Source organism: Diaphorina citri, unplaced genomic scaffold (genome assembly GCF_000475195.1).
Source record: "Diaphorina citri unplaced genomic scaffold, Diaci psyllid genome assembly version 1.1 scaffold983, whole genome shotgun sequence".
NCBI classification, from domain to species: Eukaryota; Metazoa; Arthropoda; class Insecta; order Hemiptera; family Psyllidae; genus Diaphorina; species Diaphorina citri.
The window spans coordinates 98,982-115,822 of NW_007378414.1; the positions used below are offsets into that span (position 1 = coordinate 98,982).

General features: G+C 42.4%; 1 protein-coding gene and 1 long non-coding RNA gene across 2 annotated transcripts in view; both read right to left on the bottom strand.

Moving 5' to 3' along the window:
- LOC108252909 (anion exchange protein 2-like) overlaps positions 1-14,855 on the bottom strand; it is a 22,421-nt gene extending 7,566 nt beyond the window's left edge. The window contains exons 1-9 of the mRNA XM_026826714.1: positions 14,770-14,855; positions 13,781-13,853; positions 13,012-13,213; positions 12,226-12,444; positions 10,986-11,329; positions 9,456-9,592; positions 8,909-9,083; positions 8,181-8,320; positions 2,443-2,656 (exon numbers count right to left, since the gene is read on the bottom strand). Coding sequence (XP_026682515.1) covers positions 2,443-2,656; positions 8,181-8,320; positions 8,909-9,083; positions 9,456-9,592; positions 10,986-11,329; positions 12,226-12,444; positions 13,012-13,213; positions 13,781-13,853; positions 14,770-14,855 — 1,590 coding nt within the window. The remainder of the gene's footprint in view (positions 1-2,442; positions 2,657-8,180; positions 8,321-8,908; positions 9,084-9,455; positions 9,593-10,985; positions 11,330-12,225; positions 12,445-13,011; positions 13,214-13,780; positions 13,854-14,769) is intronic.
- A 122-nt stretch (positions 14,856-14,977) lies between these two features.
- On the bottom strand, positions 14,978-16,542 carry LOC113469194. The gene is made up of 3 exons (XR_003392686.1): positions 16,370-16,542; positions 15,353-15,379; positions 14,978-15,063 (listed from the first exon to the last, which is right to left on the bottom strand). It is a non-coding gene; the product is annotated as an uncharacterized LOC113469194 (long non-coding RNA).
- Positions 16,543-16,841: the final 299 nt, after the last annotated feature.

Sequence of the window (16,841 nt, forward strand, 5' to 3'; positions counted from 1 at the left end):
AGAAGGGACCTTTTCTGTTCAATAGATAACTAGTTTATTTTTCTCTGTTTTATTTCGCTGTTTCAGATCACAGGAAGAAGAACTACCCACACATGCACATCCCCATCAAATCCCAACATAATCGCTCCATGAAAAAACACTCGCCCAAATCACACAAGTCCAACCTGAGTGAGGTAAATATCAAACTTTATTCTAGTTGTCTAAGGCCAGCCACTCTCTACCTGATATCTGATGAACACTCACAGGTAGACCTGACACCTGTAATGTTGAGCACACAGACTATCAGATAGACCTGACAGGCACGGCTGAAAAGGTCCGCCCTGTCAGGTCTACCTGATACCTGATAAGAGAGAAGGGCAGTTTAGGCGAAAGCCAGCCGTTCTAAGAACGAACCGTATTCTGTAATGTTGAGCACACAGACTATCAGATAGACCTGACAGGCACGGCTGACAAGGTCCGCCCTGTCAGGTCTACCTGATAAGAGAGAAGGGCAGTTTAGGCGAAAGCCAGCCGTTCTAAGAACGAACCGTATCTGTTTAGGATAAACTTCGCCCCGGGTGGGAATCGGCTCCGCGACCGCTTACAAGACAGACGCCTTACGTTGCAGGCTGACTGGGCTGACATAAAAGGAAGCTTTTTTGAGGAGAAATTCCTATCCGGGCATCCCTAGTACCTAGGTAATTACGTGGGATGGAAGTAAGGCAGGTTGAACTTGGCCCTGAATTTCATTCTTCAATTGATTTTCAGAAGAAACCCTAGAAAGTATTAGGTAACTAGGTATCTAAAGTAAAAAGCATACTCAATATGACTGTAAATCTGATACTTGAGGAATGTCATTCAATTAGAGTAGGTATTTACCTGGACTATCAATTTATAAGGACCTCTCTATTGATTTATAAGGAGTTTAGAGTACCCACTTAGGTGATGTAATTCTATTAATACGGGTATTGGGTACCCTATATGTATACTTAATCGTGAAGTAGGTATAATTTTGAGTATGTTTTGCTACTTCCGAACGTAGCAGTTTGTAATCAAGATTGATTTTCTGGAATACTTTGATTGTTCTTCGAAAAGAGACGCTATCAAACTAAATCAAACTAAATAAATAAAATAGTTAGTATTATTTACTACCATTCAAACTTAGATGCTAGTTAGTAGTAGCTTCTAGTAGACGTAACGAGATTTTCGTCAGTTACCTAGGTACCTACTTATTACGTAAATTCGAACAAAGTAGAAAATAGGTAGGCTACGTTGCGTTGTTTCCATTTAGTGTGATAAATCTTTGTACCCACCTATCAGATGTAAGTACCTCCTTAATATTTATTGTTTTCAGTCAGGTTCGAGTCCTGAGCCCATTATAAATGAAAATTAAAAAGAAAAATCAGCGCTAATAAATTCTGTAAACGTACGAGTAAACAGACAACGGCATCATTTTTCCCCCACTTTATTTTAGGCACTCACTCTCAGGTTGTCTGACAGATCGCGGTCTCAGAGTGAGTGGCGAGCACAAAGGAGCTCTTCCACGCAACCACTTGTTTGCCAGCCACTGACCCTCAGAACTCAGAAGGTCTGACAGACCGCGGTCTGAGACGTCTCTCAGATGATCCCAAACACTTGTTTCTATTTGTTTCATCCCCACTCAATCAAGTTTGGATCGGTTTAGACAAATCATTGTAGCCATCAGTTCGGACTTTCATGTTTCAGGAACCGGGACAAGAGAGGCGAAAGTCCCCACCAGGCACGGATTCCGACAGTGTGTCCCTCTCCAGTCCCCCTACCTGTGATTATCATTCCCCCCCTGAGTAAGTCCTTAAGTAGAGAGCCTGTGAGTCATGAGGTGGAATCTATGCCCGCCACTCACTCTCAGACCGTCTGAGAGACCGCGGTCCAGGTCTGACAGACCTAGATCTCAGGCTTTTTCCGCCACACACATAAGACGGTGCGATGCCATTCACGCTCAGATGGTCTGACAGGTGACAGGCCTAGGTCTCAAGCTTTTTCGGAAACTCGTTAAGACGATGTGACAGACGTAGGACCATTTTAAGAGTTCTTTTGCAAAAGACGTAAAAGAACGAGAAAGACCTCAGTTACGAGTATAGGTATCCAAAAGAAATAGAAGACCTTTTTATTTTTACTGCCTTTTTATTTTAGGTTATTTATACTGCCAATAGTGCCAGTACAGAACTGAAAGATCCTTATACTTTCGCAGTCTAAACGGTATAATACGCTCCTCTTTAATCTTTAATTTATGAGGGTCAGACTTCTGACTAGTTCTTAGTCAAAACCTAAGGAAGTTTATTTTTAATAGGTAACACTCTGGCAAAAGCCTGAATTCCCTAAAAAAAAAAAAAATAAAAATAAAATAAAATAGTAACACTCTTTCAAAAGCCTAATTATTCCCTGACAACTTTCACCTTTCAGGACAAGAAAGAAGAAACCTACTTCTCCTCGGCCGAAGACATCGCTAAGCGGGCTCAGAAGGAGAGCATCTTCAAACGCATACCCGAGGGAGCCGAAGCAACTACAGTCCTTGTAGGTGCTGTCGAATTTCTCGAGCAGCCTACCATTGCTTTCGTTCGGTTGTCTGAAGGTATCATGCTGCCGTCTATTACGGAGGTCAGCATTCCTGTCCGATTCCTGTTTATACTGCTCGGACCTAAGAACGCGGATCTGGACTACCATGAGATCGGTCGATCTATATCGACGCTCATGTCAAACAAGGTGAGCTCAAACTAGGTAGTTTTTGTAGAAACTGATAGCACTTAATACACATATCTGTGTAGTATGATAATGGTGGTTATTTTTGCAGCTTTTTAAAATTTCCAGGACTTCTCTTGTTCTTTTAAATTTTAAAATTCTTATGGATTCTCAGAATATTACTAACTGTTGAATTAATGGGACTGCCTTTGACAGTCTCTCTCTCTCTCCCCCTCTCCCTCTCTCCCTCCCCCTCTCCCTCTCCCTCTCTTGTCAATTTCTTATGTGTTTCAAATATCGGCGAACATCCTTGCTATACTGACTTTATTGACAGCTACCCTGAACTGAACAGTCAGTGGTAATTCTCCAGAACTGTTCTCAGGTTCTTCAGCCAAAAGAGTATCTAATTTGGGACAACTTTGATATCTGGATCTACTTTCGAGAACTAGAATGGTCGACATTTGCTGAAGTTAATAAGATTATCATCAGAATATTAGGTACATTGTTACCCGGTTGTCAACGACTGCTTAGTCCCAATCCCAAGTCCCAACGACTAGTTAGTCCCAAGTTCCCTTCTCGTCTACATTCCTATTATTCCTGTTCCCCAGGGCCAAAGACAGAAAATACAGTCTTCAGGAAGATGCCATCTGGAAGAAGAAGGCAGGGGCATCCGTTCTATCCATCCTGGAGAAAAGAAAGATGAGTGTCCCTCTGGAGGAGGCGTTACAGGAAGTTGACACGGATGACTTGATGAGTAAGTAGCTGAGAAAATAAAAAGAAGTAGGCGCCTAAGATTTTTCTCTAGGACCCGGGGGTTATAACTTAATGTTAAAGGATTATAGTCCATCTACTCGTATATAGTGTCTACAGAGTAAAGAGCAAATAATTTGCCCAACCATAAAGCCCAAACCCCAATACTCCGTAATTTCTGTCAAATGTTGATCAGAGCGGTTTAAGACTGACTACCCTCGTAAGACCACTCTATTTTTACTGTTTATATCCAACAACCCAACAAGATGCTTTTCTAATACTGAGACGGCTTTCTTCAGTGTTGTAAGCAATCTACATAACTAGACACCATCAACAGTCCGTTTAAGCCATGTTCTTGAAACAAAACTACTGCCTCTTGTCTGGCCAGAGTAACCAGTGACCGTGCCAACAGTCGGCTTCCTTATTGCCCCAATTCTAACGCTCAACTTCGCGTCTGGTTTCAGGTCACAGGTACGGCATAGCAAAAGGCAAGAGAAGGTTCAGCACCAAGTCAAATTCAGTGTCGATGGGTAAGCGAGACAGTGTGGTAAACGTGATGCCCCTTGGGATTCTGGTCAAAGCGAAGAAAACCTATGACCACAGTCCTCATGAGGTGAGAACACTTTTTTGTAGCTCATCATCAAATCTTAAGTCGTTCCAGAAATGGGTCGACTTTTTTGTAGCTATGAGTTGAATTTTCCTTTCGAAAACGATGGCGCACCGTATTGGATTTCCTAGGTTCAGTACAGGCGCTATCAAGCCGAAGGAGGTTGAAACGAGCTTCAGAAGATTGGAAATTCCGATAGGAAGATACGACTTTTCTTGATTTGTCTTTGGCCTTTGATAGAGTTCCGTTTTTATAAAATGCCGCCACTTTATAACTGCTGAGGTTTTTCGTGACGGGTGTTTCACCCTTCATTATTGAAATATGGAAATTGATTACACACACTCTATTAATGCTGTGATACCCACAAAAGTTGTGAAGGAACACTGCTTTACCACAAGGAGCTCTTCTTTGTCCATAATTTGGTTGGTTGATGGATCGATTGATTGATCGACTGATTGATTGATCGACTGATTGATTTGACTTCTCTCTGTCCCTCCCATTAGGTGTTTGTACAACTGGACGAGCTGTACGGAGTAGGGGAGGAGAGGGAATGGAAGGAGACAGCTCGGTGGATCAAATACGAGGAGGATGTAGAGGAGGGGGCAGACAGGTGGGGGAGACCCCATGTGGCATCCCTGTCCTTCCACTCGCTGCTCAATCTCAGGAGGTGCTTGGAAACTGGTGAGTAGGATTGAGGATAGAAAAGGCACTTAGAGACTTTTTTTTTCAGACAAGAGTTGCTGAAGTTATCTGAGCTACCCATAGGTCTTATATTAATTACTCTTGACAGGTAGACCTGACAGGTACGGCTAAAAAGGTCCGAATGCTAGGTCTAATTGATACCTGATGAGCACACACTATCAGGTAGACCGGACTCTATCAGGTCTACCTGAGTGAATGGCTGGCCTTAGATAAATAGTTTTTGAGGTAGGCTAGAAATACCCAGTCTTTTCAACTTCAACAGTCAACACCTTTAAAGAGCGCGGCAGCGCTCCACCCCGTCAAGACGAGAAAGTTTGACGGCGCTTCTAGAGATTTAATTGATTTCATCAAATTATTCATCCTTCCCTCCTACAGGTGTGATACTCTTGGACCTGGAAGAGAAGGATCTACCAGGCGTGGCATACAGGGTGGTCGAACAGATGGTGAATGGTCTGAGCTTGAGGGGCGGTCATAAAGCTGCTCAGTTCCCATGACGCATTCATCTTGTATCTTTGTAGTCACTGTAAACATGCGGAAGCCCTAGGTTCAATTCTCGCAGGGTCGAAAAATTGTTAGACTGCAAGCGTGCATACGATCGATTTCGTGACGGACGACTGACCAATTCTTGAAAGCGGTGGTGTTGTACTTTAAAGGTGAAAGTCAGAAATGTAACACACTGTGTATGGTAATAGTATGGTATATTAGGATTTCGGTATGATTGTTCCATGCGGCTTTTGGAATCTGCTCCCCCATAAACCTGATTCCTGAATAGGCCCCACAAGGAGTAATTATTTTCCCTAAAATTCTCTTATAACCTCACTCTACATATTTAACTATATTCCCTGAATTCTCTTTCTTCACACAGTGGTTCGTTGCCGGTATCCAGTGCAGAGAACTCCAAAGTTGATGACGCTTCCCCCTCCATCGACCCTATCAGCAGAGTCCAAGGTGTTCCTAGTGACCATGAACATAGCGCCTCCCCTGATAGGAGGGTCCAGTTCGAAATCGGTAAGTCTAAGGCCAGCCACTTACTATCAGGTAGACCTGATCAGGTGTCAGGTATACCTGATAGAATCAGTTTTACCTGATAAAAGAGTGTGCTCATCAGGTATCAGGTAGACCTGACAGGCAGGTCTTTTCAGTTGTACCTGTCAGGTCTACCTGTTAGTGAATGCACACTAGAGAAACTCTTTTTTCATTGCCCAAATGGTCACCCATCGTCATGCTAACCACGGGCAACGTTCCTTAACTTTAGTGATCCATCGGAAACTGGTTCATTCCAAGTGCTGTCGCCGCTGGCTATAATGGTGTGATATAACGTTTGGCGTCTCGATAAGCCTAGACTCGTGCTGAATATACATAAATGGCAAATTTTCTAACACAGATGTAGGTACCCTAAGGCGAAGTATAGGGCATAGGGCATTTACTTAACGTACGTATAGCCCTGAGGAGGCTTAATATTTTGCTTATGGAGTCATTATGAGCCCATCTTTCACATAAAATATGGCTTCATATACAACATGACATTAGGAATCAATATTGAACTTTGCCAAACAAAAATACGAATCCCTACCTACCCTATACATAAATTAATATACAACTTACAATGTGTATATCTGTACAGGTAACGCTGGAGCTTTTATCTACCACCTAACCCCTAGAGCTACATATATTATGTGGTCAATTTTTTTAAATAAGCATAAACCTAAGCCTCGGCTGGGATTGAAGCCGCTTCCTCGTAACCCTCAATTGAAGCCGAGCCCTCCTGTTTACCAGGCAAAAGCTTTGATCTCTCAGAAACGTCCTAACTTTACCTAATAAAACTGTTCGTAGTATCAAAGGACTTAATCAAAATGGTCTACGTCTTGTTTCAGATGGCCATAGTGATGAATCCACCAATCTGTCCCCGGTATCAGAACACTCCGCAGATTTGGTACCTGCAGATTTGCCATCCGAAAAGAAACACTTCCGGAAGAAGTAAGTTCGGGAAAAATGGGGAGCCCAAGAGCCCAGTCAATTATACTTTTTTGTCAATTTCTTATGTGTTTCAAAATATCGGCGAACATCCTTGCTATACTGACTTTATTGACAGCTACCCTGAACTGAACTGAACTGAACAGTTCAGTGGTAATTTTCCAGAACTGTTCTCAGGTTCTTCAGCCAAAAGAGTATCTAATTTGGGACAACATTGATATCTGGATCTACTTTCGAGAACTAGAATAGTCGACATTTGCTGAAATTGATAAGATTATCATCAGAATATTAGGTACCTTGTTACCCGATTGTCAACGACTGCTTAGTCCCAATCCCAAGTCCCAACGACTAGTTAGTCCCAAGCCCAAGTTCCCTTCGTCTACATTCCTATTATTCCTGTTCCCCAGGGCCAAAGACAGGAAATACAGTCTTCAGGAAGATGCCATCTGGAAGAAGAAGGCAGGGGCATCCGTTCTATCCATCCTGGAGAAAAGAAAGATGAGTGTCCCTCTGGAGGAGGCGTTACAGGAAGTTGACACGGATGACTTGATGAGTAAGTAGCTGAGAAAATAAAAAGAAGTAGGCGCCTAAGATTTTTCTCTAGGACCCGGGGGTTATAACTTAATGTTAAAGGATTATAGTCCATCTACTCGTATATAGTGTCTACAGAGTAAAGAGCAAATAATTTGCCCAACCATAAAGCCCAAACCCCAATACTCCGTAATTTCTGTCAAATGTTGATCAGAGCGGTTTAAGACTGACTACCCTCGTAAGACCACTCTATTTTTACTGTTTATATCCAACAACCCAACAAGATGCTTTTCTAATACTGAGACGGCTTTCTTCAGTGTTGTAAGCAATCTACATAACTAGACACCATCAACAGTCCGTTTAAGCCATGTTCTTGAAACAAAACTACTGCCTCTTGTCTGGCCAGAGTAACCAGTGACCGTGCCAACAGTCGGCTTCCTTATTGCCCCAATTCTAACGCTCAACTTCGCGTCTGGTTTCAGGTCACAGGTACGGCATAGCAAAAGGCAAGAGAAGGTTCAGCACCAAGTCAAATTCAGTGTCGATGGGTAAGCGAGACAGTGTGGTTAACGTGATGCCCCTTGGGATTCTGGTCAAAGCGAAGAAAACCTATGACCACAGTCCTCATGAGGTGAGAACACTTTTTTGTAGCTCATCATCAAATCTTAAGTCGTTCCAGAAATGGGTCGACTTTTTTGTAGCTATGAGTTGAATTTTCCTTTCGAAAACGATGGCGCACCGTATTGGATTTCCTAGGTTCAGTACAGGCGCTATCAAGCCGAAGGAGGTTGAAACGAGCTTCAGAAGATTGGAAATTCCGATAGGAAGATACGACTTTTCTTGATTTGTCTTTGGCCTTTGATAGAGTTCCGTTTTTATAAAATGCCGCCACTTTATAACTGCTGAGGTTTTTCGTGACGGGTGTTTCACCCTTGGGTTGGACGGGGAGAGCCCTTCAGGGACCTTGAGCTTCTCGGTGTACGTGGGGACTACATAATCCAGGCTAACCATCACGATGATAGCGATAGGGACTCCGAAGTCCCCTAGAGCTCGTCTTGCCTGGAATTCAGAGGGGAATATACAGTAGAACCTCGATTGTTTTAACTTCCTTTATTTCAACTCGAAAATCCATTGTTTTTTTTCTATCTTTCAAAGGATATCCTATCTTATCAGAGGAAAAGATAATAGAAAGTGATCATTTCAACCTCGACCATTTCAACTACCCCCGGTCTGAATTAGTTGAAATAATCAAGGTTCTATTGTACCTTTTTTATACTGCCAACCTAGGGGCTAGGACTGTTCCTTGAACCCCGCCGAGCACCTAAGCAAGTTTTTATGTAGGTATTTGATTTCCCTTCACTAGGCAACCAGGTACTCATAGATTCGTAGAAGATTAACCCAGATCCTTTAGGACTATTTTTCCCCCAAGCCTCGAAACAGATACTCAATCATGTGGGTACTCCGTCACATGCCTTTTCCAAGTCGATGAAAGCAGCATTTTTACTGCTCACCATCTAAGATCCACCAGTTGTTCCCGAAATGCTATATTTTGGTCCAAAGATTCTTCTGGTCCTTTACCTGTTGTTGAATTATCTGCCCATATACTGATGCTTACAGAATTACACAACCAAAGCTCCGTATACTTACACTTCGTCCCAAGAACTTGCTGTTCCGGAAGTGCCTCAGATATAGGGCAATAAGGAAAGTGCCCAATGCTAGAACCGTACAGAAGAGAGCTGTATTGGGCTGGTTCTCCTTGGTGGGTAGAGGAAGGGTCTCGAGTAATATTGGGGATATTGTGGCCATCTGGTTAGTGAAATTGCTGAAAACAAACCCGGACTTCTTTATTAGACTCTTTATTATTGTTCCAAGAGTATAAGTACTCTTGTAATACTAAACACTTCTACACCATACAAGTGGTTTTACCATTACTGATTGAGTGAGGAACTGCGAAGGTTTTTTGTGACGAGGCTTTTATTCGGCTGCAAAGTAACCGTCTCCTTACAGTAACCTCACCCAGCCCGACAGGGGCCGGGAAAAGTCGGCAGCAAACTGCGATTGCTACAAATATGTATGTTGTTTTTGTCTTTTACAAATGCAGGAGATATTGACTACTAGGTCTTTCTTCCCCGAGCATCCCAGTATTTTTCTACAATAATTATTTACGTATTTTACGTACAGAACTTGAGATTACCTTTCACTATCGGAGAAGTTGAGATCTCGTTGAGGTGCCAGAAGGGCGGAAGACACAGGACTTCTCATCATGGTGGAGGCGGTGAGGTTGGGGGAGCAATACTCCTGAAGGGACATGAGGGGGTGCTTTTTGAATACCTGGAGGAAGGGGCACACAGAAACGAGAGTTAAAAAGGATGTTCATAGACCGCTTTTTACGAAGTCGTAGTTGGCTTCAGTTCTGGATTGAACTGTGTATTAAGTATAATAGCTCAATCTTAGATTGATCTTAAATAAATGATCTCCAAAGTACAAATATCCCGAATTTTACACCATGCTGTTCAGCAGTCAACACGACTGAAATAGGATTGTGTTCGTCAAATACTTGCCCCCCAAAAGACTTTTCTAACAACTGCCTCTTCAATCTTATGAGAAAGCGATACAATAATTGGTAACCTCTGTCTCTAAGTAATCTAAGCATGTTCTGAGAGAAGAAAAGTGGACATAGCTACACAATATTTTTACACCACTCAGATTGGTTATTAGCTACACAATAGTAACTTGTGATGCACTCGAAACGACGCGAGATAAAACCTTGTTTCGTAAATTTCTCAAAGAGCCGAGATATCTCTCGTCTTCTTATGCATCACTTGAACCTATTAAGCCCCGTCAAGACGAGAAAGTTTGACGGCGCTCCTAGAGATTTAATTGATTTCATCAAATTATTTATCCTTCCCTCCTACAGGTGTGATACTCTTGGACCTGGAAGAGAAGGATCTACCAGGCGTGGCATACAGGGTGGTCGAACAGATGGTGACAGACGAGTTGATAGGACCAGATGATCGACACACTGTTATGCGCGCGCTGCTACTCAAACATCGACATGTGCATGACCATGAGCGGTTTCGGTTCATGAGAAGGAACACGAGTAGCTACACTAGTCTGCAGGTGAGTAGCGACCAGTAGCGGCCATGCGATAACAGAATAAGTTCGCAGGGTAGTGTCCAATAGCGATCACTGTGACATTTGAGATTAGGTAGTACCTAGCGACATCAAGAATTTCTGATGACTTGTGAATTTACATTAGATTGATTAGATGATTAGCGACCACCTGAGATCAGAATAATAAGGGAGTAGTGACCTATTTAGGAGAAGTCGATATTGAATCAGTAAAAAAAGTACATTGGTCTGACGTCTTTCCAACTCTTTTAGCATTTACTCCTTAGACTAGTATAGGTTTACCAATTTTTATGAGGCGATATTTTTTAACTTTTGTAGCATGTTCTACCTCTACACTTTCTTGATCATTAGTTGATGGTATTATGAGAGACCTGTAACCTACCGTTAATGATTCTTAATAATTATTAGTTGATTGTATTATTAGAAACCTAGGTACCGAAAGACTTGTGTCCAACAAAAGTTAGTTTTCGAAGAACATGTTGGTTTGTCATTAATCAACGTCCATATGCTTCAATTTCAACCCAATGTCCTTCAGTCGCAACTGCAGACTTTTGCAGAGTCTGTGGAGGACCAGACTAAACTTCCAACTTACCGTGAACAGTTTGCCGACGCTCTCAAAGATATACAACAAGGATATAAGAGAGGAAAAGATCTCCTCCGTGAACCGCGTGAAGATCTTCACAAACACACTCCCCTCTATAAGAGCCACCAGGAGGGCTATGATCAATATCCAGATCCCTATATACACTCGCATGGTGAGATACTCGATGTTGTTGGTCTTGCAGAAGTTGTAGAGACTCTCGTCGAATAGCATGAGGGGTCCTGTGGTGCCGATGATGATGAGGGGCTGTCCGGCAAGGAGAGCGAACAGTACGCCCGAGATACAGGTGGCGAGGAGCGTTTCTGAGATTCCGACCAGGTTGTTGGTTTTGTCCGCTATGGAACAAAATGGGAATAGGTAAAGATTCTCGTCGTCGCGGTCGGTTTCTGATTAGAACAGTGCGAAGATTGATAAGGAGAACTTGGTTGTTGCATATGAGCTTGAGGACTTTCAGCTTTTAGGAGAAACAGTCCTACAATATCACGTGTTGCTGACCAAGAATCCCTACCTACCAGAGAAATCGAGAAACTTTTCCCACATCCAAATTCGACGACACTACACTTTAGTTAGACCAAAGACTACTCAAGTACTCACCCATAAGACCACCAAAAGTGATGGCACCAGAGAGCGCTGCGAAGTACATGAAGATAGAGGCGGCAATGCACTGACAGTTAATGCCGTCCGTGATGTCAGACGCGTAGAATGGAAAGCGTCGCTTAAGTAGAACAAAGTGGGAATAGAGTATAAGTTAAAAGAAACAGTTAAACATAGTCACGTCATGTTGATCGAGATCCCGACCTATCAGTGAAGTTGCGAGATTCGCTAGCTCTTTAAAACATACACGACCGACCCGCGGCGCGGTGATTTTGTTACCTACATGTTTCCCACTAGGACTTGCGATTGTTCTACCACCGGTGGCCTAACCGGCCGTGTAGCTATGTGTTAAGCAACGTTTACACCGAGTCGTTCGATGTTGGAGGTTGGAACCCATATACAGTAGGTAAGATAAAAGAAAAGGACTTTACTGAAGTGAAAAAGTGTGGACGCTGCCGCTGCTTGGATATTTAGGTATTTGATTGGTAGGCAGACAGACTATATCTTCATTAGAATTGAATCACCAACACCATTAGAGCAATCTAATATTGAACTTTAGAACTGGGACTCTTTGCCCTGTTTTTTCCATATCCAAATTCAACAGTACTTCACTTTAGTTAGACTAAACACTACTCACCCATGAGACCACCAAAAGTAATGGCACCAGAGAGCGCAGCGAAGTACATGAAGATAGAGGCGGCAATGCACTGACAGTTAATGCCGTCCGTGATGTCAGACGCGTAGAATGGAAAGCGTCGCTTAATGTCGTTGATGAGGCCCCCGAACGGTTTACGAGTTCGCCGTAAAGGATCGTCCCCGGGGGGCTTCTTGTCCCCGTCTTCACCCAGGAGGAGTACTGTGGGAAATCAAGACAAGGTGAGTTGGGACCAGAACTTGGATCATATACAAGAAGTTTGAGTTTTGTGATCTCGAACCACGAGTGAAATAGGTTAAGAATTAGCGTTCTTTATCGAGAGCTAAGTCTTGAGTGGGTAAAAAAAATTTGTTCAAACACAAAGTAACCATTGATCGTCTCTATCTATAACCTTTAAGCTTCTCGTAAGATAAGGACCCTAAACCTTCCAGTAAGACGGATTGGTAAGCTTGGTTCTTCCAGGATAAACCAGACGAGAGGGTGAAAAGAAATGATAAAATTACCACCAAACAGAATAACTTTCTTAGATGTCTTCAGTCTTTACAACTAGAATAGGTGTCCTTTCATTTTGATACCCCTAAAAAGGTCCTCTATACTGAGTCCTCCGTCAAGACCCTAAAAAGTTGTCCTTTCATTTTGAAATCTCTGAAAAGGTGTCCTTTCATTTTGAAACCCCTGATTAGGTGTCCTTTCATTTGAAACCCCTGAATAGGTGTACTTTCATTTTGAAACCCCTGAACACCAGCAGAAGAAATGTGCGATACTTACATTTCTGAGCCTCCGCGGCGTCCTGAGTTCGGGACTGTCGCCTTCGGATGGCCTCATTCTTCGCCTTGAGTTCTCGGAACGGGAGCAGCGCTTTTCTCTCCCAGTCACCCGGAGGAAGCACTATGGAGCAGTCTAGGAACTCGTTGATGGCACTCAGCAGATCGCGCCTCTCCATCGCCTTGTAGGCGATGTTGTGGAAGTCCTGCGCACGGAACAAGGAAATAATATTATGTCTAGTCGTTTAGTGTTGAATGTTTAGTACATAGAATAGTAAGGATTAGTTAAGAACGGGTGCCGCATCTAAAAAATACGCCAAACAAGTCGGCTATAGTGTAGGTGTAGACTGTAGTGCAAAATATTCACTACAGAGGGAGGGAGGGAGGGAGAGAGAGAGAGAGAGGGAGAGGGAGAGGGGCTGGTGTTGAATGTTCAGTACATAGAATAGTAAGGATTAGTTAAGAACAGGTGCCGCATCTAAAAAAATACGCCAAACAAGTCGGCTATAGTGTAGACTGTGGTGCAAAATATCCACTACAGAGGGAGGGAGGGAAGGAGGGAGAGAGAGAGAGAGAGAAAGACTGTCAAAGGCAGTCCCATTAATTCAACAGTAGTAATATTCTGAGAATCCATAAGAATTTTAAAAATTAAAAGAACAAGAGAAGTCCTGGAAATTTTAAAAAGCTGCATAAATAACCACCATTATCATACTACACAGATATGTGTACTAAGTGCCATCAGCTTCTACAAAAACTACCTAGTTTGAGCTCACCTTGTTTGACATGAGCGTCGATATAGATCGACCGATCTCATGGTAGTCCAGATCCGCGTATCGGCGGAGTGTTCTGATACCGGGGACAGATTGGTGGATTCATCACTTTGGCCATCTGAAACAAGACGTAGACCATTTTGATTAACTCCTTTGATACTACGAACAGTTTTATTAGGTAAAGTTAGGACGTTTCTGAGAGATCAAAGCTCTTGCCTGGTAAACAGGAGGGCTCGGCTTCAATCCCAGTTGAGGGTTACGAGTAAGCGGCTTCAATCCCATCCGAGGCTTAGGTATAAGCTTATTTAAAAATTTGACCACACAACAATTTAGGTGGTAGATAAAAGCTCCAGCGCGTGGCGTTACCTGTACAGATATACACATTGTAAGTTGTATATTAATTTATGTATAGGGTAGGTAGGGATTTGTATTTTTGTTTGGCAAAGTTCAATATTGATTCCTAATGTCATGTTGTGTATGAAGCCATATTTTATGTGAAAGATGGGCTTATAATGACTCCATAAGCAAAATATTAAGCCTCCTCAGGGCTATACGTACGTAATGTAAATGCCCTATGCCCTATACTTCGCCTTAGGGTACCTACATCTGTGTTAGAAAATTTGCCATTTATATTCAGCATGAGTCTAGGCTTATCGAGACGCCAAACGTTATATCACACCATTATAGCCAGCGGCGACAACACTTGGAATGAACCCGTTTCCGATGGATCACTAAAGTTAAGGAACTTTGCCCGTGGTTAGTATGACGATGGGTGACCATTTGGGCAATGAAAAGAGTTTCTCTAGTGTGCATTCACTAACAGGTAGACCTGACAGGTACAACTGAAAAGACCTGTCTGTCAGGTCTACCTGATACCTGATGAGCACACTCTTTTATCAGGTAAAACGGATTCTATCAGGTATACCTGACACCTGATCAGGTCTACCTGATAGTAAGTGGCAGGCTTTAGATTTACCAATTTCGAACTGGACCCTCCTATCAGGGGAGGCGCTATGTTCATGGTCACTAGAAACACCTTGGACTCTGCTGATAGGGTCGATGGAGGGGGAAGCGTCATCAACTTTGGAGTTCTCTGCACTGGATACCGGCAACGAACCACTGTGGGGAGAAAGAGAATTCAGGGAATATAGTTAAATATGTAGAGTGAGGTTATAAGAGAATTTTAGGGAAAAGAATTGCTCCATAATCTTGGTAGCCGGAACGGAGGTGAAGTCATGGGAGGAGAGAGAGTGTTTCGGACGGAACTTGCCTTCTTCGTTGATATTCTGGAGGTGAAAGTGGAAGAGGACGTGATTAAACAAGTAATTACAAGGGTTGTTCCAGTAATTCATTGAAAGTTAAAAGTCTTTGTCATTTATGTACCTTACATTAAAATGGGGGACGTTGTCATTGTCATTTATCTAAGAGAAAGCAATGTCTAAAATTAATATTCCCTTCCCAAATTTGATCGATACTACACAGCGCTGTCAATTCCTAGTAAGTTATTTTAAAAAATAAATAAAAAATGGACTAGTATAGTACCTAGCTCTACTTAGGTACTACCTACTCACATACCTTGTTATTTATAGTTCCAGGATATGACTAAAAAGAGAAAAGGAATCTATAAGAAATAGGTCATCATAATTTTGCAGCCTTTTTCTGCTGCATCTTCCCCTCTTTGTTCACAGTTAATTGTCGGCTTGCCAAGTAAAGTTAACTCGGAATAACTCCACCCCAGTTGGAAGCTAGCTCACAATCTTAAGTCAACTGGACTTGGAAGGTAACTATGTACGTTAGCCTCAATATTTTTCTTACGGTGTTTAAGTAGCACCAACCTAAATAATGTAGGTAAGGTAAGAGGTGAGTTTAAATCTGAAAGATTCTTTTCTATTGATGCTACACTAAAGACATACAACACAATCATTGATCGAGCAATCTAGAATATCGCTTTCTAAAATTAAACTAACATTCTCTAATTTAACTAAAGACTAAGGGCGATTTTTCTCGCGTAAGTAGGTACTAGCTTCGGAATTCGGTCGGTCTTTTTTGTCTATTACGAGACAAAAATCGCCAGTTCTAAAAAGCCCAACTATTGAAGTATTAGGTAAATATATCTACTCTATGGAAGATTAAACGTCCAATCATTTGTAGCAGTAGAGTTGGAATGGTGGGACCTAAGGGTGATTTATGCACTGTTGTTAATAAATCTAAAGGCAAACAAAGATTTTATTCATTGCACATGCCAGTTGTGTTAACCGGAGAAATGAAAATTGTTGATCAAATCAGTTACATTCCAGGGGGGGGGGGAAATTATTGGTGACTATAAAAACTAAAATGGGATGAAAAGTCTTCGGAATATAAGATACAATTCGAGTTTTCTCAATCCAAAAACTGGGAACGTGGGAACTCAAGAACTAGCAGTTAGAGCTAACTCGAGAAGTAGCAACAAAATTGACAGGGCATTCCTCAAAAGATGGCACAACTGTGGAGCAAGTCTTGAGAGGCAAAAGCTGCTTACTCCCGGATCAAATCGGTCTAAGAAGCTTGGCGACTACCTACATACAACGTGAAAGAGGGGAAGTCGCGTTTTACGTTTATCTTGCTTTCACTGGATTCAGGGACTCTAGGAATTCTGGATTCAGTACCCCTGGGAATTCTGGATTCAGTTCCCTTGGGGATTCTTGGTTCTGGTACAGGACTTGGAGGGACGCTGCCCGAAGATTCACCTTGGTTCTGGTCCTCCACAGACTCTGCAAAAGTCTGCAGTTGCGACTGAAGGACATTGGGTTGATTCTTTTACGTCTTTTGCAAAAGAACTCTTAAAATGGCCTTAGAAATTGGATATATCAGAAACTTACAGTATGGTTGACTCCCTTCTCCACATCCATATGGTTGTTATTGGACGAGATAATCTTGGTAATTTCTCATGTGTTTCAAATATCGGCGAACATCCTTGCTAGGTATACTGACTTTATTGACAGCTACCCTGAACTGAACAGTTCAGTGGTAATTTTCCAGAACTGTTCTCAGGTTCTTCAGCCAAAAGAGTATCTAATTTGGGACA